The sequence below is a fragment of the Saccopteryx leptura genome, chromosome 1 (assembly GCF_036850995.1).
Source record: "Saccopteryx leptura isolate mSacLep1 chromosome 1, mSacLep1_pri_phased_curated, whole genome shotgun sequence".
NCBI classification, from domain to species: domain Eukaryota; kingdom Metazoa; phylum Chordata; class Mammalia; order Chiroptera; family Emballonuridae; genus Saccopteryx; species Saccopteryx leptura.
The window spans coordinates 89,372,982-89,394,864 of record NC_089503.1 but is presented as its reverse complement, the minus strand read 5'-3'; the positions used below and the strand labels follow the sequence as shown (position 1 = coordinate 89,394,864).

The following is a 21,883-nucleotide window of genomic DNA, read 5'->3' as shown; positions in this document are numbered from 1 at the left end:
GCCCTATTTAAAAAAATGCTAAGTTTGACATTGAAGACCCTCTGATTGTCCTGCTTCTTCCACTTCAGCCTCATTTTCTGCTGAGTACTTGGGCACATGGCATATTTATAGGTGCAAGATCACGCTACTCTCTGCCCTTGTGCCTGCTCTTCTCTCCACCAGTTTACTCCCCCAACTATTAAAAGCCAATTTATCACTCAAGGGTCAATTTCAATGCCACTTCTTCTGAGACCTTTCCCCAGACCTCCTAGATGAACTTAAATCATTCTTTCCTCTGCAAACAAACAAGACTTTGCTTGTAGCCTTAATAGAGCATGTATTTATTTCTATAGGTCTTATATTATTAACTTATGCATTCCACAGAGATTTGTTTGTTTATTTATTTATTTATTTATTTATTTATATTAAGTGAGAAGAAGAGAGATGGAGAGACAGACTCCCGCAGGTACCCCAACTAGGATCCACCTGGCAACCCCCATCTGGGGCCGATGCTCAAATCAACCAAGCTATCCTCAGCACCTGGGCTGTGCTTGAACCAACTGAGCCACTGGCTGCAGGAGGGGAAACAGGAGAAAAGGGCAAGTAGGAGGGAAAGAGAAACAGATGGTCACTTCTCCTATGTGCCCTGACTGGCAATCAAACTTGAGACATCCACACACCAGGCCAACACTCTATCCACTGAGCCAACCAGCCAAGGCCACAATACATATTTATCAACACACAACTATGTACTAGCCAAAACTAGGGCTTTCCATGAACCATCTCATTTGCTCCTCACAGCAATCCAGTTACTATTTTTAGTTAACCAGTAATATTGAATGCATGTTAGTTAACAGATACTATTATAGGTGCCCAGGGTTGAGCAGTGAAAATGTTACAAAACATACCACCTCAGGGGCTGACATTCTAACGAAGAGGCACAGACTCTCAAACAAGTACAAACTTCCACAAACAAGATAATTTTACATAATGGCAACCCATTAAGAAAATAAGTTGCCGGTTGGCTCAGCGGTAGAGCGTCGGCCTAGCGTGTGGGGGATCCGGGTTTGATTCCCGGCCAGGGCACATAGGAGAAGTGCCCATTTGCTTCTCCACCCCTCCCTCCTTCCTCTCTGTCTCTCTCTTCCACTCCCGCAGCCAAGGCTCCATTGGAGCAAAGATGGCTCGGTCGCTGGGGATGGCTCCTTGGCCTCTGCCCCAGGCGCTAGAGTGGCTCTGGTCACGGCCCCTGGTGGGCAGAGCGTCGCCCCTGGTGGGCGTGCCAGGTGGGTCCCGGTGGGGCACATGCGGGAGTCTGTCTGACTGTCTCTCCCCATTTCCAGCTTCAGAAAAATACAAAAAAAAAAAAAAAAAAAGAAAAGAAAATAAGTTTTGCTGCAATGAAAGGGAATGAAAAGAATAGGGAATTAGAATGAATCTAGGTGATAAATTCCTCAAAGGCGGTTGTACCTCTTAGGCATCTTTGCATTACCCAGGGCCTAACACACTGAGTTACATATTTTGGTCATTTAAAAATCTTAGTCAGATAGTGACTAGAACTCTGAATTTAGGGATTTATAATCCCCAGTTCATTGCCAAAATTGTGCTGCCGAGAATAAAGAAAGAGGTATAAGGTGTAAGTATAAGATATAAAGAATGTCTTTAAAAATCTGTATGATGCAGGGATTATCTCAGCTAATCCTTGGGCCTGAGCAATAATATAGTCAACATAGCTCTGACTTGGTCCCGTCCAGTAGAAAAGTAATACCCAATTTCTAGAATGCCTTCCCTTTGGCTTTAGAATGCATTGACCTATTCACTTATTTATTTATTGACAGCACACATTACCTTTGCAATTATATTTGGCTTAGATGAATTTTCATCCACTAAGTACACAGCATGTGATAATACAAAAAAAAAAAAAAGTATAGCAGGAAGCAAAAGAGAGCCAATTTAGTATTTAAAATTTGCTATGCAAAGCCTGGTGCTTCCACTTACTGAAACTGCTGATGAATATTGCTAATGCAATAACTAGCAAAAGTAAAAAAAAAAAAATGCTGCTGTTAACTATGATAACCAAAAGTGAAAAAGGAATTGTAAAAGCTCACAGACAGGGACAATAGGATTCAAATTGCAGGGTCTCTTATTTAAACACCAGTTATCCCATTTAGAAATGATTTTGCCAGCCAGTAGGAGAAGACTGAGTTGTTTACTCAGGAATGATGCTAAATTATATAGACTGAGTTGCACCTGTGCCCAAGAGGTCTCTTTCACTGACTTTAAATACAGTTTACCCAAAGTATTGAGTTTTTTTTCCTGCAAAGCTTTACCAGCTCTTATCAGAATGAGCCCCACAACCTGTGTGCATTTAGCTCCAACAAGCTCAGCTAAGGGGCCCAGACAGCAAGCCTGGGTGTGAGATTTGAAACCCTCAAACTACTTTGATTAGTTGCGAGTTGAGTGGGAAGCGGAAAGAGGAACTGCAAGGTCAAGAATGTGCTAATTTCACTTTCTGTCAGGCGTGACTTGCAAGGGTATGAGGACTACACTTTTGTTTTCAACTTTACATTAACCAACTTGGTTTAATCACATAAAAAAGTCTGGAAATCCCCTTACAATCAGGTCAATAATAAGGTTGTCCTTTGAATTAAATGTTACTTCATCTACATAGTTCTACGATATTCACATGGCCAATTCAGTATATTATGTTCAGTGTACCCTACAGTGCCAAATGGTCATTGTGACGGGTGGCAGCTCTGATGAATGCGTACTGGTCGAGGCTAAGGGTAAGGATGAGTGTGTGTGTACAAGGAAGCTATGTCACCAACACAGAGTCATGTCCCTAGGCAGTAGTCACAATTTTAAAAAGAATGAACAGTTTTTTGAATGCTTTATAACTGACTTGCCCCTGATTCTCTTAGAAGATATTCCCCTTCATTTATAGACCTATCACTTGCTGAACATGTCTCACGGGTGTTTTTTCCTTCTGGTAGTATGACAGGCTGTGTTGAATATGGCTTTGTCCATTGGACTTCAAATGGTATTTTCTCCCTAATATCAAGTCTTATGAGTTTTAATTAGCAGTGGAATCATTTGAGTTCATAGAGGAAACTATTTTAGCTAAGGGATTTTGGTGAGATGGCCTTAATCTTCATAGTGTTTTTTTTGTTGTTGTTGTTGTTTTTTTTTTTTTTGTATTTTTCTGTAGCTAGAAACGGGAGAGACAGTCAGACAGACTCCCGCATGCGCCCGACCGGGATCCACCCGGCACGCCCACCAGGGGCGACGCTCTGCCCACCAGGGGGCGATGCTCTGCCCCTCCGGGGCGTCGCTCTGCCCCTACCAGAGCCACTCTAGTGCCTGGGGCAGAGGCCAAGGAGCCATCCCCAATGCCCGGGCCATCTTTTGCTCCAATGGAGCCTTGGCTGTGGGAGGGGAAGAGAGAGACAGAGAGGAAGGAGGGGGGGTGGAGAAGCAAATGGGTGCTTCTCCTATGTGCCCTGGCCGGGAATCAAACCCGGGTCCCCAGCACGCCAGGCCGACGCTCTCCCGCTGAGCCAACCGGCCAGGGCCTCATGGCATTTTCTTAATACTCAACTTGTGTTTACACGAGCTATTGACAGAATTTAAGTCTACACTTAGCTTTTCAACCACATACTGTATAGAGACCTTTGGCAGTATTTTTGGAAATGTAAATTAAATATTCTCTTACCATTTGGTTTGTATCAAACCCAATTAAAGCTATTGGGGAAGTTGTATTTTGCAGTTTTGAGTTTTCTGTGCAGTTCCTTGCCAAGGCATCCTTATTTGGTAAACACAGGATTTAATCTATCTTTTTGACCATCCATCTCTCCAGGACCATTGTTTTTCTGAAGTCTTAGTACACAAGCAAGAATTACAGGTTGTTCATCCTTTTACAACTTGAATCAACCCCTCTCTCTATCTGTAAACACATCTGATACTTCCCTGATTCTCTTAATTGATAACCTCTTCTTTGCTCACTGGAAGAACTTTCTTCTTTATCCATTGGACTGGTATTTGAGCTATTCTTTGCTTATCTTGTTGGAAACAACTTCCCAAACTAAGTTCTATCTGCCTGAAGAAATCTCATATTAACAAATATAATGTTTCTTGCCTGATAAGAAATAAAATGAACTTCTGAAAAATATTTTGACATTAGCTTTGAAATTTATAAATTATTAATTGATGAATTCTATAAATTTTTATTTAAAAAGTTGTGCTTTATGCCCTGGCCAGGTAGCTCAGTTGGTTAGAGTGTTATTACGATACTCCGAGGTTATAGGTTTGATCTCCGGTTAGGGCACATACAAGAAGCAACCAATGAATACATAAATAAGTGAAACAATATATTGGTGCTTCTCTCTCTCCCTCCCTCCTTCTTTTCCTCTCTTTCTCTCTAAAATCAATGTTTTAAAAAATTGGACTTTGTCCTCCACATCTTTGACTCTGATAGTTGTCAGAGGGAATGGGAGGTGAGGATCAGGGTGAAATAGATGAAAGGATTAAGCAAAGGAAAAAAACTTATAAACAAAGACAACAGTGTGGGAACTTCAGAAAGAAAAGCGGATGAGGGAGGTGTAGGAGGGTAGAGGGGAGACAGATGGTGATGGAAGGAGACTTGACTTGGGGGTGATGAACACACAATGCACTATAAAGATGATTTATTATATAATTGTGCACCTAAAACCTATATAATTTTGTTAACCAATGTCATCCCAATAACTTCAATAAAAATTAAAACAATTAAAAATTATACTTTATTGTCCATTATAATAAAAGGAAAAGTTATAAAATTAACTCTCCACTCAGTGGAAATATGCAGGTATGTCTTATCCACAAGGCTATTTGTTATAAAGATATATTTTATATTTTATTAAAATTATATTTCCAATAGTAGATAACTCATGTTTAGGGCTTCTTATAGCTCTAAGAATATATATTATTAAATTTCACAAGCAAATTCTCTTGAAAGATGCTCTGTGATTCTTGTTAATTATTGATTTTTGAATTCTAGATAAACTTGTATTAAATGTTGTTGCCAATAAAAGCTGGTTTCTAGCCAAGGATTTTTTCATTTTACTTGAAAAAGTGCTCATTTGATGATGAGCATGTAATGAAATTTAAAGATTTTGTTGGATCACAGAGTTTGATCCTAAGGGTTTTCAATATTGTATTTTTCTGTTTCTATAGACATTAAGACATCAGTATATTATTATTTTATACACATTTCTTGGGCTGCATTCCAGAAATTCATGTACTGAAGTATCAAAAGTCTTTGCTTAAAGGATCTATTTCTTCTATAGAGTGATCCCAGGGCACAGGCCTCTGAGTTTAGCATGATTTGCATTTGCCTCAGTGAGTCATGAACACTACAGTGTCATGAACACATTTATTAAAGGACTAAATGTTGATAGTGTATTTGTTTGTTATTGTTTTATGAATTTTGACAAATCCTTTTATGTTTCTGATGCATTTCAAAAGGAACACCTCTAAGACATTAACTCAGTCAAGAAGCATAGATACAATTAAGGAGAGAATTTCTTTATTTTTTTTCCTCTGAGAAATAAATATAGAACAGCAAATAGAAGAAAAATTTTTTCAAGATTAAGAAAAATACTCTGAAAAATGTCTTTTAAAACTTTCCCCAAATAAGTCATCCTTAGTAAGTCACATTGTTTTGGTTGAAAGCTTTTAAAAACTCCAAGTAGCTACATATGTTTGAAGAGATGGTGGAATACATCCCTGTGAGCAATGAACAGTTGATGGCTCATCTACTCACATACAGCATAATCACTTCAGAGAAAAATGAACAGCCATTCTCCGTGAGATCCAGGAACAGGTGGTACAACTAATCATCCCTAATGTTTGTAATATTGGCCTGGCAACGCTGTCTCCAAAGACTCAATGACAAGTGTCTCCAACTCCACTATCAAAGGAGAGGAGAGGCATTTGTTTGAACTCCATTGCAGGATTCAGTGATTAAATGTATGCAAGCTACCTTCAGTGGAGGAAGGAGTGGATTATTCACTTGTCTTATAATATACCACCTGCACTCTGGGATGGGCTCAAGGGGACTCATGGCAAGAAGGGTTATCTGGTAATATTCTTTCTGAAAATGAAAATTCTATTCATATCTTAATGTTTAATAAGGAAAATCATTATTCAAAATATTCATTATCTATAATGTTATTTCATCCTTATGTTTGTTTTCAGCCTGTGAGTAACCTGTTCTCAGACAGTCAGATAAATGCCTCTGTGACCCTGAGCTGATGGCTGGCCATATACTTTCACAGTTGTTTTTAAAGACATCAAAAGTTGTGTTACATTATGCATGTTTCAGGTGGAGCCAAATGTGATCATTCTAGAAATTTTTATATTACATTGTTCGATAGTTTTTATTTCCCCCCCTTCTTTTCCAAGTTAGAGAAGGGGCGATAGAGAGACAGACTCCTGCATGCACCTTGACCAGGATCTACCCAGCTATCCCTCATCTGGGCCTGATGCTCTGCCCATCTTGGGTCATGCTCCCAACTGAGTTATTTTTAGCACCTAAAGGAGAGGCTCCAGTTAGCCATCCTCAGTGTCCTGGGCCCAACTGAGCCATAGTTGTAGGAGGGAAAGAGAGAGAAAGGGAAGCAACAGCGGGAGGGGTGGAGAAACAGATGGTCATTTCTCCTGTGTGCCCTGACTGGGAATTAAACCCGGGACTTCCACATGCCAGGTCGATGCTCTACCACTGAGCCAACTGGCCAGGGCCAGATATTTTCTGTTTAGTTATTGGTGAAAAACATTTCCACAAGACTACTTTTATTTTATTTTCATTTCATTTCATTTCCACAAGACTACTTTTATTTTCCACCAGACAATATATGGATAACACCATTTACTATAATAAGACTTTCATTTCATTTCATTGAAATGTTCATCATACTCATTTCAATCTATTTTTTCTTTGTTGTTTTAGAAGTTTACCATTTTTTATTAAACTTAGATACTTATGAAAAATTTAGACCACATATATAGTGCTGACCTTAAAAATAAAACTTAGTTATTTTACCAGAACAAATGGGTTTATTCAGGAATAGCAGAGAAATGCAATTTGGGATATGCAAGCTATGCAAAAGCCATAGGACAGTCCAGAGAACAAATGAGAGGAATGTTCTTTTATAGCAGAAAGGGGAAGTTGGAAAGAGCTGTTATAAGCAAAGAGTACTTTGGAAGTAACAGGAAGTTTGAATTGTAGTGGCTTTTCATTAGGTGAACTGTCACAGTCTTATGAGCTGAGCTGTTGCTATGGGAGGAAGAAATCTTTATTTCTTCTCCGGGGTAAGTACTGTGAGTAGAAAACATCTTCCTGTTGGCGTCGCAGAACACCTTCTCTTCCTGTTTGGGGCAACCGGAGCTGAGTGGTCCAGCACAAGAGCTCTCGCTACACGCCCTTCCTGGTTGCAGTCTCCTTTATTCATTTTCATAATAGAAAAAAAGAAAATAAAAAGCATCCATCATTCATTGTCAATAAGTCAATATGTTGTATGAATATGTGTTTAGATATCTTGTTTCATTCAGATATCTACACTTTTCTAGCAAAATTGTATGCTGTGGAACATACTCTTTATAAACTTTTGATTTTCATTTTATTTTAATAATGCTAACTGTTATATATGTTACAAGTGTGTTTGCTAGTTTGTCATTATGCTTTAAATTTTGTTTTGGGGATTTTTTGGATTTGTGCAACATTTTGTTTATGTGAGGCATATCAATTTTTATGGTTTTGACTTTTGTATTAATGCTTAGACATATCTCTTCCACACTTTGAGTACATAAATATTTATCATTATTTTCATGTATTTTAACAATTTATTTTTACATACCTCCTCAACTTCCTAGATTATAACACTTTTCTCATAAAAACCAAACTATGCATATGCAGCTATTTTTAAAAAGTGAAGTTCTGAGAATTATATCTATGCTTTTAAAACTACTGTACTCCAAATAGTAAAATGCAGAAAATGAAGAAGGAAGTTTCATTTCAAAATGCCTAGTAATGAATTTCACTACCAAAATATAATGACAAACTATTTTAATGTGAGGATATATGCTGAACATAAATTATTATTATTATTATTATTTGTATTTTTCTGAAGCTGGAAACGGGGAGAGACAGTCAGACAGACTCCCGCATGCGCCCGACCGGGATCCACCCGGCACGCCCACCAGGGGCGACGCTCTGCCCACCAGGGGGCGATGCTCTGCCCCTCCGGGGCGTCGCTATGCCACGACCAGAGCCACTCTAGCGCCTGGGGCAGAGGCCAAGGAGCCATCCCCAGCGCCCGGGCCATCTTTGCTCCAATGGAGCCTTGGCTGTGGGAGGGGAAGAGAGAGACAGAGAGGAAGGAAGGGGGGTGGAGAAGCAAATGGGCGCTTCTCCTATGTGCCCTGGCCAGGAATCGAACCCGGGTCCCCTGCACGCCAGGCCGACGCTCTCCCGCTGAGCCAACCGGCCAGGGCCATAAATTATTATTTTTAAAGATACATATTAATTCTTATTAGATTAGTGCAATGCAGTTTAAGGTGCCCTTAATCATAGAATGATACATGTCATTGTTTGGTGAGTCGGAGAGGGAATGTGACTAAGGGATGCACAATAGTTTGTTGGGTTCTAATCCTGACTCCAGTGATAATTAGTTTCGGGTTCCTGAGCATTCCATGCGGCTCTTTCAGCTTCAGTTTGCTCATCTCTCAAGGGAAAACATTAACCCTAGACAGCCTTCCCTGCATGGACTGAGGGAACAAAGTCACCGGTATATCAGCTTGTTTCTTTTATGATGAAACATACTACAGTTACATTTCAGGAACAGAAAGTAAGGAAACAAGGACTAAATTTGTGCCAACTTCTTGGAACTAGTTATCTCTTGGAAATAGTTCTCTCTCCACAGAAGAATGAGACATGACTTTTAAAGCATTTATCTGGATTTGCTGTAACAAAGAACAGAACTGTATTTTTTTAAACTGGATTGTTTTAATACATTTTACATGATTTTCACTGTCCTATTTAAGTAATGCTAAGGGTACTGTTCTGATAAGGGCATTCCCTGAACGTGCGCGCGTGCGCACACACACACACACACACACACACACACACACAGTGTGTCTTCCAATTAGCATGGAGCTTGGAAAACCAGTCTATCCAGAATTATATTAAATATATGTAATAAACAGTGTGGCATAGGCATGGACCTATCCAAATAGACTCTAGCTATAAACCACTGCTTTGCCTATACTGATGGGTAGCAACTGAACTTCATCCCTGAATGTGCATGCAAAACCAGAGAAATTGGGATGTAGAGGTTCCTAAAAATATTAAAAATAAAACTACCATATGATCAACAATTCCACTTCAGGATATATATCCAAAAGAAAGAAAGAAAATCACTATTTCTAAGAGATATTTATACCCGCGTGTTTACATGAATGTGTAAAGAAAATGTGATAAATATTACACATAATATACACAATGAAATATCATTCCACCATATGAAAGAAGGAAAGCCTGCCTTTTGTTACTGCATGGATGGACCTTGAGGCATTATGCTAAGTAAAATAAATCAGACACAAAGAACAAAAACTGATCTCACTTATATGTAGAATTCTAAAAAAAAAAAAGCCTAACTCATAGTTGCCAGGAGCTGGTGGGGAATGGAGGAAATTGAAAGATATTGGTTAAAGGGTACAAACTTCCGAGTATATGAGTGATATGTTCTTGGTATCTAATGTATAGCATGATGGCTATAGTTAACAATGTTGTTTTATATACTCGAAAGTTGCTAAGAAAGAAGAAAGTAGATTTTAAATGTTAACATGCACACACACAATTGTAGTTATGTGAAGTGATGGGTGCATTAACTTATTGTGGTAATTATTTAACCATATATATGTATCAAATTATCATAGTAGACACCTTAAATTTACACAATGTTATATGCCAATTATATGTCAGCAAAGCAGCGGGGGGCGGGGACGGACAACCAATTCTGGCTGTCATGTAAAATGTGGACTCTAGGGAAAGGGTAGAAGCATGGAGAAAGTTAATAGGTAATTGAGAGAATTGCTGGTATCTTGGATGTGAGAAGTTGTGGAAGAGATGAGAAATTATCATATTAATGATGGATTTAGAAGGAAAAATTGCTATGTTCCTTCCTATGACAAGTTTCTCCTTTCGGGGCTAAGATTTGGAAGTTCTGTGTTTTATTTTTAAGAGAATATTATTCTCTTTGATAATATAAGTTCATTTTAAATGTCTTTATAAATAATGACAAATTTTGAAATAATATAAAAAGCTTTTTTTAAGTGTCTAATATTCCTATTGTTAAGAGAAGATAAATTTACATTTTATCTGGATCTTAACTAAATTCTTGTTAATTTATTGCAGTTAAAGTTCCTGACTGAAATCCTATAACAAGACAGTAAAGACGCTAAAAGTTCTTTGTTAACATTCATCTAAGTGCATGTGAATGAAAGGGACTTTATATTTAAAATGCTTAACAGAATGTTTTTTATCATGTGCCCATGCAAGAAAATGAAGTAAACTGAAGTCACAGAATTAAGTATACACATAACTCCAAGTAACTAAAACTTTTTTGAAGTATATTATCATAGCACCTTCTGCCAGTACTCTGCTTCATATCTTTCCTGCTTTTCTGTAACTCCTCTTTTAGACACTATTTCATCCAAGGCAGCTGTAATTGTGTCAAACATGGCCACAGAGTTATACTCAGAAATGAACTCTGCTTGCTGGTCTTGGCTTTACCAGAGATGGCTACATGGTACAGAGCACGTTGCTGATCTCTCGGAGAATTGGTTTTCTTCTTTTTTTTTTTTTTTAATTTTTTATTTATTTATTCATTTTTAGAGAGGAGAGAGAGAGGGGGAGAGAGAGAGAGAGAGAGACAGGGGGGAGGAGCAGGAAGCATCAACTCCCATATGTGCCTTGACCAGGCAAGCCCAGGGTTTCGAACCGGCGACCTCAGCATTTCCAGGTCGACGCTTTATCCACTGCGCCACCACAGGTCAGGAAAAATTGGTTTTCTAAGTATTAAAATGAAGAGACTGGACTAGAGAATTCCAAAATTCTCTCCAGTGCTAAGATTTTAAGATTCTTCCTCTCTGATTTTTACACATGGTCATCATAGTCCATTACTTTTAAGCCACTTTTATGATGATGATTCCTAAACCTACATCTCAAGTTCAAATCTAACATGAGGTCCATTCTCATGTAGCAAATGGCCCACTAAACATCTCTACCTGGATATTGTATAGGCACCTCATCACACTATGTCTATCATGGCTTGTTAACTTTCCCCAGTAACTTGCTTTATATATATTTTTTTTTCCTCATGTTGTATAGCTATCGCTCTCTTTTTGACCAAGTCTTGTACCCCACCCTCTTGCAAGTAGCCATCTATTTACTTATCTACTTATCTGAGTCTACAAGAATCAGCTCAAGTTCCCTTCCAATATCATTTTTTTTCTAAAACCACTTCCTCTCCCAGGTAGAATTTTCTACCACCTTCCATGGAATTCTGGTTAGTCTAATATCAGAGCATCCTCATGAGTTTATCATACCTGTTTATTTACATGTTTACATTTTAAAACCTTGAGGGGAAGGTTAATTTCTTATTTCCTTGTGATTCTATGAATGTATCACATAGTAGGTGATTAAGAAATATTGAATCAATGAGTGAAAATGAAAATTCTATGATCTGAGGATTGCTCACATCTTACCCAGGACATGTCTTCCCACCAAAAGTGTCTTCAAGACACAAAGAAGTCATTGGCTCTCTTACCCAGGTCCACCCGTTCAACAGCTTAAGAAGACTCATAAATTCTGGACTTCATTTATTTGTACACATCCTTCTGTGGGAATTCTGTGTCCTTTTCATGTGTGATCTGTCAGTGTGCAGAGGCCACATTTTCTCCTTCTTTACCATCTCCCATGAGATTAGAACAAGAATGTCTAGTCATTTTTCAGTAGATGATCATTCCTTCAACCCCACGTTTGACTCAGTTTTCTCTTGGTAAACAACTAAAATTTTCTTCATCACAGACATTTCTATGTAAACCAGTCTTAATCATGAGCAATTAACAAATGTACTTCAGCTCCTCAAAATGTTGATGAAATTTAGCCCTGACACTTCACTCTCATTCAGTAAGTATACTTAGGTAAATAAGTTGACGTATTTGAGTGGCTGAATTTTTTTTCAGAAGTATCTTAAAATAACTCCTATTCCCTGGTCAGGCTGGAAGAAATTAAGCAAGGTAATTTATGTTAGCAGGATCAAGAAAGCATATGTACACCTACAAATGGTAGAATGAACTTTTCTTCCCATTAAGTTTTTTAAATTTACTGGTGCTAGAGTAATTAATATGAAAGTCACATATAAAGTGGACAGAAGTTTGCCTGTTAAGGGAAGCTTCTCTCTCTAAGGCCCATTGTTCTCACATATCCTTTTGTGGCTTCTCTCAAGTCCATCCTTTACCTTCTTTCTCCAAGTGGGTAGTACTTTTTTACTCCCAGTTCTTTTCTTTTCTTTTCTTTTCTTTTCTTTTTTTTTTTTTTTCTGAAGCTGGAAACGGGAGGCAGTCAGACAGACAACCGCATGCGCCCAACCGGGATCCACCTAGCACGCCCACCAGGGGGCGATACTCTGCCCATTAGGGTGTCACTCTGTCGCGACCAGAGCCACTCTAGCGCCTAGGGAAGAGGCCAAGGAGCCATTCCCAGCACCCGGGCCATCTTTTTGCTCCAATGGAGCCTCGGCTGCGGGAGGGGAAGAGAGAGACAGAGAGGAAGGGGGGGTGGAGAAGCAGATGGGCGCCTCTCCTGTGTGCCCTAGCCGGGAATCGAACCCGGGACTCCCGTACGCCAGGCCGTCACTCTACCACTGAGCCAACTGGCCAGGGCTCTAGTTCTTTTCTTGCCCCTCCATTCTTCCTGATATTCTTTGATAGAGTCAGAAATAGCCACTTGTCAGTTAATTTATCTTTGACAAGATCTCTCATATTGTAGGCTAGCTTAGCAGGCAGTATTGTACATGATACACAACCTAGTTCAAACCAAATAAATACTGATAATAATTGGTATTACTTTTTAAATATTTTGTTAAGTGCTAGTTATAATTACATAATTAATGGAATCAACTCTCAAAACAACCTTGATATTTAAGCACTCCAGAGCAAAACTTTACAGATGAGGAAGAAAACAATCAGAGAGGTTAGGTACATTACCAGAGATCACATAGCCGGTGCATGGCTGAGTTAAAATCTGAACTGTCTGTACAGTTTCCATTTCACCAGTGCTATAGGAAATGTGAATGCAGTGATCCATGTCTTGAATAAGAAAAGTTCTTGAGAGGAGGTACTTAAGACAAATGATGACTGTTCAGCAAAAATGCAGCCCCTTTATCTGATGTCACTTTGTTGAAAGAAGATTCAGATGACTGAGATGTTGAAACTGTGCATTTAATGAATTGAATGGAGATATGATTGACTCACATGGATGTTTCTTTGTCTTCCAGGAAGATTTCCAACCCGTAGAAGCCTCAGAGACCAATTGGGAGTCAGTCACAAGCTCTATCTCAGTAAGTAATTTATTTTTCCATTGACAGTGAAAAAAACTGATGGAATAGCTAAGGCCAACTCAGAAGAACATCAACTGTATTAAAGACCTGTGGCTTGACCAAAAGCCAGATCTCAAGCGCGATATATTCTTCTCTTTCATTTAGGTTATGGTGGGCTCTGTCAGATGCCCTTTTCCCCTCTTTCAGAAAGTTTTCTTAGAAATGCCAGTACTCATAATGGGAACACGGAATAGACAGTGGCTTAAGTATTTATCAGTTTCAAAGCAGAACATTCCAACTAAAGGACTGTGCAGACACATCAAATGTGTCAAACTGGTCCATGGCCCAAGCTCAAGTGGGGGATTTTGAAATAGTTTTTTGAATATTCCAGGGGAAGCTGTTAACCTTTGCATTTTCTAGGATCTTTTCAGACGTAAAAAATTCCAGTGTTTACAGTAAGATAACTCAAGTCCAAACCAGGCATGTGTTCTATTTGACTTGAAAATAAAACACAAAATTATGCTGAAACTGTAAAATGGTTTATGCCCCTATTTTTTCTCCAAATTTAGTCATTTCTCAGCATTCTGTATATTTATCTACTTTGTAAAGAAAAGATAGACCTTGTTTCACCAATTCTATGGGTAGCTATTATGTAGCACTAAAATACAAGCTAGTAAATGAATAGCTCATTAAAAGGTCAAGAGCACAATGAAAGTTTACCCATGATTCTAAAGCGGGTTGGTGTGGCTGAGCCACTGGAGTTGACTTTTTTTCCCCAAAAGTGAAACGCTATCTTATGCTTTTGGGGGGAATTTTTGTAAGTTCCTCAGATGACAGGATTTCCTTAGCTATGGATTCTGTGATGATTTACTTCACCTGCTACAGCTGCTAGATCAGAACGACATTATCTCAGCCAGATATCAGTGAGGTCTCTGATAGTGATATTGATTATTTTATTGATATTTGTTTTGTTTTGGCAATCCAGAATGCACACTCTGAACCCATCTGAGCATAAGCAATCATTGTCAGAAAAGTGAAGATTAAAATAAGGCAGGCAAGGCTCTGGAGCTGGAAACCTAGGCAGGAGGCTTGGGCAGTTAGTCTCCTGAGACTGACAATTGAAGGTAGATGCTAGATGCAGCTTTTGCAACCGGGACCTAGTGTGCTATTCTGTCAAGAGCTCTACCAGCTTCTCAAGCTTCTTAGATGTGGTAGCTCAGGGTTGTCTACCCATTCCTGCCCTAAGTGCTGAATCACAAGCTTAATGGACTCCTTAGTTAATTCAGATAATCCAAGTCCTCTAAAAGGAAGGGATTATCCCATCCTTTTGGAGTATCTGTGGAAGCTTTGCCTTGGGCCCATATCCACTGGAAACTCTTCCCAGTTGAGTTCCAAATCTAGGTTCTGATTAGTTCCCTAGGAAGACCAGAGAGACGTGGCTTCTTTCATTAGAATTTTGTTTTTCAAGAATCTTCTGGAACTGGAGCAAGGGCTTTTGGACGTACCATTAACTCCTATACAAATCAAACTTTGTTTTTGCTGAAAGTGATTTAGTCTTCAGAGCACTTTTTCTTCTTCTTTACAAATTATCATTTTAAGGTAATTTAGTTAGCTTTAGAATTTGTTTTTATAAAACATATAAGAGAAACTGAATAAAATCAAATTTACAGTGCAGTTGAAAGAGGCACATCAAAATAGTTCTTTCTCTCAAAATAGTTTTTAAATAATCACTTCAGAAACAAAAATGTTCTCATGGGGTTTATTAGGTCATCTAGTCACTAATAAATTTTTTCTTTATCATCATCAGTGTTTCTATCAACTGTTCTGATTCTAAACTTGAAAACAGTGTTAAAGCTCATACATAAGGACAATTTTGCATTTTATCCAAGTTTGGGCTTGTTCTTCAGACTAATGTTAAAAGTGATTAAATTTTCTTCTCCCCCTCAGGGACTAAGATCCCCTCCACAGCTTTCTCTTGAAGAGCTATCTGGGCACACACAACATTCTAGGCACAGTAAGCAGAAATCCCAGGAAATGCCTGGCCAGAACTTCCCCAAAGCCTCTGTAAGAAGCTTTTGCTTGTGTGGAAGTGGTTTTGATTGATATTCCTGCTTTTATTTTACACACCAAGGGAAGTGTCTGACCAGGTGGTGATGCAGTGGATAGAGTGTAAGCCTGGGACACAGAGGACCCAGGTTTGAAACCCTGAGGTCACTAGCGTGAGCTTGGGCTCATCTGGTTTGAACAAAGCTCACCAGCTTGAGCCCAAGGTCACTGGCTTGAGCAAAGGGTCATTCGGTCTGCTGTAGCTCCCTGGTCAAGGCACATATGAAAAAGCAATCAATGAACAACTAAGGTGTGCAATGAAGAATTGATGCTTCTCATCTCTCTTTCTTCCTGCCTGTCTGACCCTATCTGTCCCTCTCTCTGTCTCTCTCTGTCTCTGTCACACACATAAAAAAAATACCAAGGGAAGCATTTTAATATCAAAACTTTTACATGCTGCCAAGCACCTAACTTCAGCCAGCTTATTTTGATTTTTTTAGACCCATATTGTGATACAAAGCTAATTGTAAATCACCTGGTGAATATAAGCCAGGTAGATATTAGATTCTCCCAGACAATACAATTTGAATAGGAATTTGGAAGTTTTGTGCTGAATTTGTTTTCTTTTGTTGTTGTTGGTTGTGACAGAGACAGAGAGAGAGAGAGAGACAGACAGAGAGAGGGACACATAAACAGGAAGGGAAAGAGATGAGAAGCATCAATTCTTTGTTGTGGCACCTTAGTTGTTCACTGATTGCTTTGCTTTCTCATATGTGCCTTGACTGAGGGCAACAGCAGATTCAGTGACCCCTTGCTCAAGCCGGCAACCTCAGGGTTTCAAACCTGGATCCTCTGCATCTCAGTCCGATGCTCAATCCACTGCGCCACCACCTGGTCAGGCTGAATTTATGTATTTCTACCTTTGACATTTGAAGCCAAGAAGAATGTGAAAGACAGAAGTGAGATACTTCAATCAGGGTTCAGCTTCACACACACACACACACACACACACACACACACACACACACACCATTCCCTAGTGTAATGAGCTGACCTGACACCTTCACACATCTATCTCATGTTTCCCACCCTACTGCCCAAGCCCCATTTTCCTCCACTCACTTTGCCCTAAAGGGCATATTTGAAAACTACTGAATTACACCCGTGGTAGATTAATGCTTTTACACACTTAGTTTTGCTAAAGAGGGACTATTCCTGTTGAAGCAAGTGGCCATTAAATCGCTTACAAACTTTTTTACCTCAATTGGTTAAAAAGAGAAAACATTAGTTGAGAGTGAGAATGTAAATGTGGGCTTTGCTGTCTGTGATGCTATGGTGCATATTATTTCTCAATAGGAAACTGCAGTTAAGTTCCAGAAACACAAGTTTTCATTAACTTCAAGTTCCCAGTAGTGATAGGAGATATTTGCCCTTGGGGGCATCTTACTTGTTTGGTAGTTTTTTAAAAGACATTTAGAAATCAATTGAGACCATGTGCTCTCTATTTCCCTGTTAATGGGTCATGAATTTTTACAGAGATGCTTGAATCATGGCTCATTTACCTCTAGATTGTACAAGGGTTAGTGAAGTAAGTGCTTAGAAACTTATGTGGGGATATCTGCCATGGCAAAATACATAATCCCATCCCGACTTTCAGTGATGTTGAGTTCTCCATTTAAAAAGTACTCCTGACAACATCTTAATGACAACTAAGATCACTAGCAATCTACAGCACTTAAAAAAATACATTATGCTTCCCATTTGGATCTTCCACTCTTAAGTCAAGAGAGCCAGTTTCATGGCTCATTATCCTGTTGACAGTAAATAAGCTGGTTAAAGTGCCAAATTTTATCAAGATATCTCCAGAGCAAATTCAAGTCCTGCAACACTAGGTAACCTGTAAAGAGGGGCATGGAGGCCAAACATGGGAGAATGGAACAGGTTATGCAAAACTTGCATGGAAGGAGTTCAGATTTAATTGCTCACCATTAGTTCCTGGTATGGATGTGGATGTGGATATGGATATGGTTGATTTGGGACATTGAACCAGAAAATTGAATGCCTTAATTTTAATATTTCCATGTAGCCTATGTATTTTTTCATGATTACAATTCAGATGAAGTGAAAGTTTTATGATCTACCTGGTTTGGATTTGCAAAAAAGTGAAGGACTATCATTTACCAATTAATTGTTTTGTTTAGAAAGGGCGCTGTCACATGATATTAATGCACAGGATGTCTTATAATCACAATCTTATTGATGTTTTTTCCATAAAGTTGTATGACTATTGCATTTCATAACAATTTTCTGAGTACACTGAGCTGTATGTCACTCTTAGGGAGTATCCTATCACTCTCCATCAGTAACGGACTCCACTCTCACTGCGGATGCTCTGGACGAAACGATTGCCCAGTTCGATACTGTGGAAGATCTGCTCAAGCACTTCAGTCCCGAATCATGGCAAGACGAACTTGAGAATCTGTATTTGGACACCCCTCATTATCGAGGCAGGTCATACCATGACAGGAAGTCAAAAGGTAAGAAACAGAGCATAAGAGGTGCTTCATAAGCAGATAGGAGTATTATCAATAATAATAATTAAGGATTAGCAATGCAACATATTTAATTCACTTAAATCAGTTAATTATTGTCAATCTATTATCACATATTTTTTTCATAGCATCTTGATATGAAGGTCTGTGTTTTCTCTAAACTGTGTTGTTTATATGGGACTAAGAAAAGGTTGATTCAAAGACCTGTCATAGTTTGGAGCTAAAAAAAGCCTTATAAAATTATTCAGATGAGCTCTGTATTCTAGGCAGGTAAGACATTACTAATTAACTACAGACAGTGGAGGTAACCAAAGTCAGAGGAAGTAAATAATTTGCCAAAGCCTAAGTGGCTAGTTAGCAATGGAGGGGCCATTAGGGCTATGGTCTCTTCATCCAATGACAGAGCCTATGTAATAATCTCCTGTGCCTCTCTGATGCATATTAATTTAGCCCAGGACTCAGTGTTATTGGAGGTGCTCCAGGTAAAGCAATGGCTAAAACTCTTTGTAGATTCCAATACTACTCATTCAATGTTCATTAAACACAAAATTTTTATGAGGACCTACTACATGCTTGGTGTTCTGGGTGGCTCACGGACTCTAAATATCCCAAGGAAGAACAAAGATGCCTGGAGGTATGTGAGGGCACATGTTCCATTAGAAGATTCAGGGAAGTATAATGAAAGAAGAGAGAAACATTCAGGCAGAGAAAATATGAGTTAGAACAATAATACTTAAACTCTTAAAAAATAAATACCCTATTTCTATATCTGAGTGAGATGATCTTAGGATGAGAATAATAATAATAATAATAGAGAAATAACTTGTAAACTCCTCTTTTGAATAAAACTATAATTTATAGTCTATTATAACCTTCTTTTATTTGATAGGATTTTTTTAATTAAAATTTTCTCTATAAGTCTTATAAGCCTAGTTTGCATCATAGATGTGAAACTATTTAGCTAAAATATAGCTTGTTTCCTGTACTTTGTAATATCAGGGGTACTTTAAAGAACTGTGAGCCTGGGCTGATTTAGAAAATAATGTTTCTGTTGGTAAGCACAATCTATTAGAACATTTGGATCAAAATGGCTACTTAACTCCTGCTTATAGTTTAGGTGATAATCTTGCTTACTTAAAATGTACGCTTTTGAACATACAAGAGAGTCACAGGTGGCCCTAATGTTATGGAAATATTCCATATGCACATCTCTGTGTCTCTCAAACAGAATCTCCTCAGGCCTCAGATCAGCTTCAACTCAAAGGAGAAATTGCTTTTCTGTAAGGCATTGCTGTTTTGGGATCTATTCTGTTCACTTAAAGAAAAGTAAAATATTCACAATATTTTAGAAACCGAAGAAAAACATTTAAAATGGTATTGGACAAAGAAATGATAAAATACGACTCTATCATCAAATATCTTAATCATTGCAGCTATTCCAGGGACAGCCCTTCTTGACACCTATTTTTTGGAAATACTTAAAAGTCACCTAAATATATGACCTTTCCTTCAGAAAATGTGTTAGGTTTGAGGCAGAGTATCTTGGTTTAAATCCTAACCTTACCACAAGTAAGTTTTGTGATTTTTTAGCAAGTCACTGAATCTTCCTGAGCCTTAGTTTTTTCATTGGCAATGTGTTCATGATAACACCTACTTCCAGGAGCTGTTGTTAGCAGTGCCATTAAGAGAGCCTGGCACATAGCTGTAATGCCAGGGGCCACTACCATCGTGGCCATCACAGCTATGCACACGCAGGTTCCCATTAGATTTGGGCAGACAGTAAAGAAACAGTGGAGTCAAAAGATGGTGGGCCATTCCTTTATTCTAGCCTCGCAACTGGCAAGCGAGTAAATACACACAGAGGGAAAACACTTCCCTTTCACGCAGAGCTCATAAAGCTACTGACACATCCGGTTTTTCCTAAAATCAAAGGCCCCCACCAGTCTCAGTCACTTCTGTTTCCCCATCTGCACACCTTCTCCCTTCTCTCTGCACAAACTGGCTTCTCCTTTAGCACCCTGCCATCTTGGCTTCCTACTCTGCCAAAATTCTTCCTTCTTCTTCTTCTCTCCTTTTCAAAACATTAGCATAGCAATGGCCCTTCCCAAGCAGGAAGGTAATTAGCAATTTTACAGACCAATGCTATTTTTAACAATAGAAGTGAGCAAACTCAAAAAACACAAATTTTACAAACTCATTTGCCCAACAATAGTCCTTGTGTAAGAAATGTTAGCTAGCTGCAGATGCTTAGAGTTCTGAAATATGTTTGTATCGCTTCCTTGGTTAAGCCTTTCTTGTCCTCAGCCCTCTCCCTGTGAATCCCACCACCCCAAACAAAGTTCAGAGAACTTGGGAAATCACCGCATTTGTATGTTCTACTAGTGCATTATTATTGTCCCTTAAAGAGAATGAGATCCTACGTCTTAAAGGTATCAACTCTAGCTTACTATAAAATCACCTGCAGAGCTTCAAAAACTGACAAATGCCTAGTCCCATCTTAGACACACTGACTCTGAATTTCTGAGGGTGGGGCCAAATGCAGTGATGTTATTTTATAGCCCCTAAGAGATTGAGATTCATCCTTAAGACTGCCTGACTAGGTGGTGGCGCAGTGGATAGAGCGTCGGACTGGGATGCGGAAGACCCAGGTTCGAGACCCTGAGGTCACCAGCTTGAGCGCAGGCTCATCTGGTTTGAGCAAAAAGCTCACCAGCTTGAGCCCAAGGTCACTGGCTCGAGCAAGGGGCTACTCGGTCTGCTGAAGGCCCGTGGTCAAGGCACATATGAGAAAGCAATCAATGAACAACTAAGTGTTGCAACGCACAACAAAAAACTAATGATTGATGCTTCTCATCTCTCCATTCCTGTCTGTCTGTCCCTGTCTATCCCTCTCTCTGTCTCTGCAAAAAAAATAAAATAAAATAAAATAAAAAAGACAGCCAGGTTTGAGAGCCACTGTTTTATCTTATTTTATTTAGAAAATTAAATTTAATGGGATGACATTGATCAATAAGAGTACATAGGTTTCAAGTAAATATTTATGTAGCATTTGAAGTGTTAATTGTGTTGTGTATCCATCACCCATAGTTAAATAATTTTCCATCACCCTATATTTGTCCCTCTTTACTTCTCCCCACCCCACTTCTCACAACCCTTGTTTTAGAGATTGTTCATCCAAAATATATAGCACTTGGCACAGTCTCTGATACATTTTAGATGCTCAATTAAAGTTTGTGGACTTGACTATATTAATATACTTTGAAAGTTTACAGAAACCCACCCCATTAATTAAGAAGTATAGCTTTGTTAAGAATGCCTTTGGTTGCTGAAATAACCTTGTATGAGCATTCAAGGTAACATTCTAGGTTTTTCTGACAGACTAAGCATTACTCTCTCCTGTTGGCTTACATTCTATTTCTTAATCTCTTGTTTAAAATGGTCCTGAGGCAGATCTGCACCATTTCGCTTAACATTGACAAGTCACCACAGCCTCTGCACTTGTACAAATGTGCTGATTTAATTGTTTATTGTTCCGCTGATGCCGAACCACCTGCATGTACCACAAAAGCAAAGGAAGTCAGGTTTAATATTTCAGCCGTTATTTTCTGCTTTGAGAACTTAAAAATACAAATCCATGGTTTGTGTCCTGATGTATAAGAAAGAGAGCAG

General features: G+C 38.8%; 1 protein-coding gene across 2 annotated transcripts in view; it reads left to right on the top strand.

The window, feature by feature from the left end:
• The window catches only part of PDGFD (platelet derived growth factor D), a 273,833-nt gene that overhangs the window by 226,732 nt on the left and 25,218 nt on the right, over nt 1–21,883 (top strand). For both annotated transcript variants that reach the window (XM_066371547.1, XM_066371541.1), the window contains exons 4-5: nt 13,575–13,637; nt 18,001–18,199. In XM_066371547.1, coding sequence (XP_066227644.1) covers nt 13,575–13,637; nt 18,001–18,199 — 262 coding nt within the window. The remainder of the gene's footprint in view (nt 1–13,574; nt 13,638–18,000; nt 18,200–21,883) is intronic.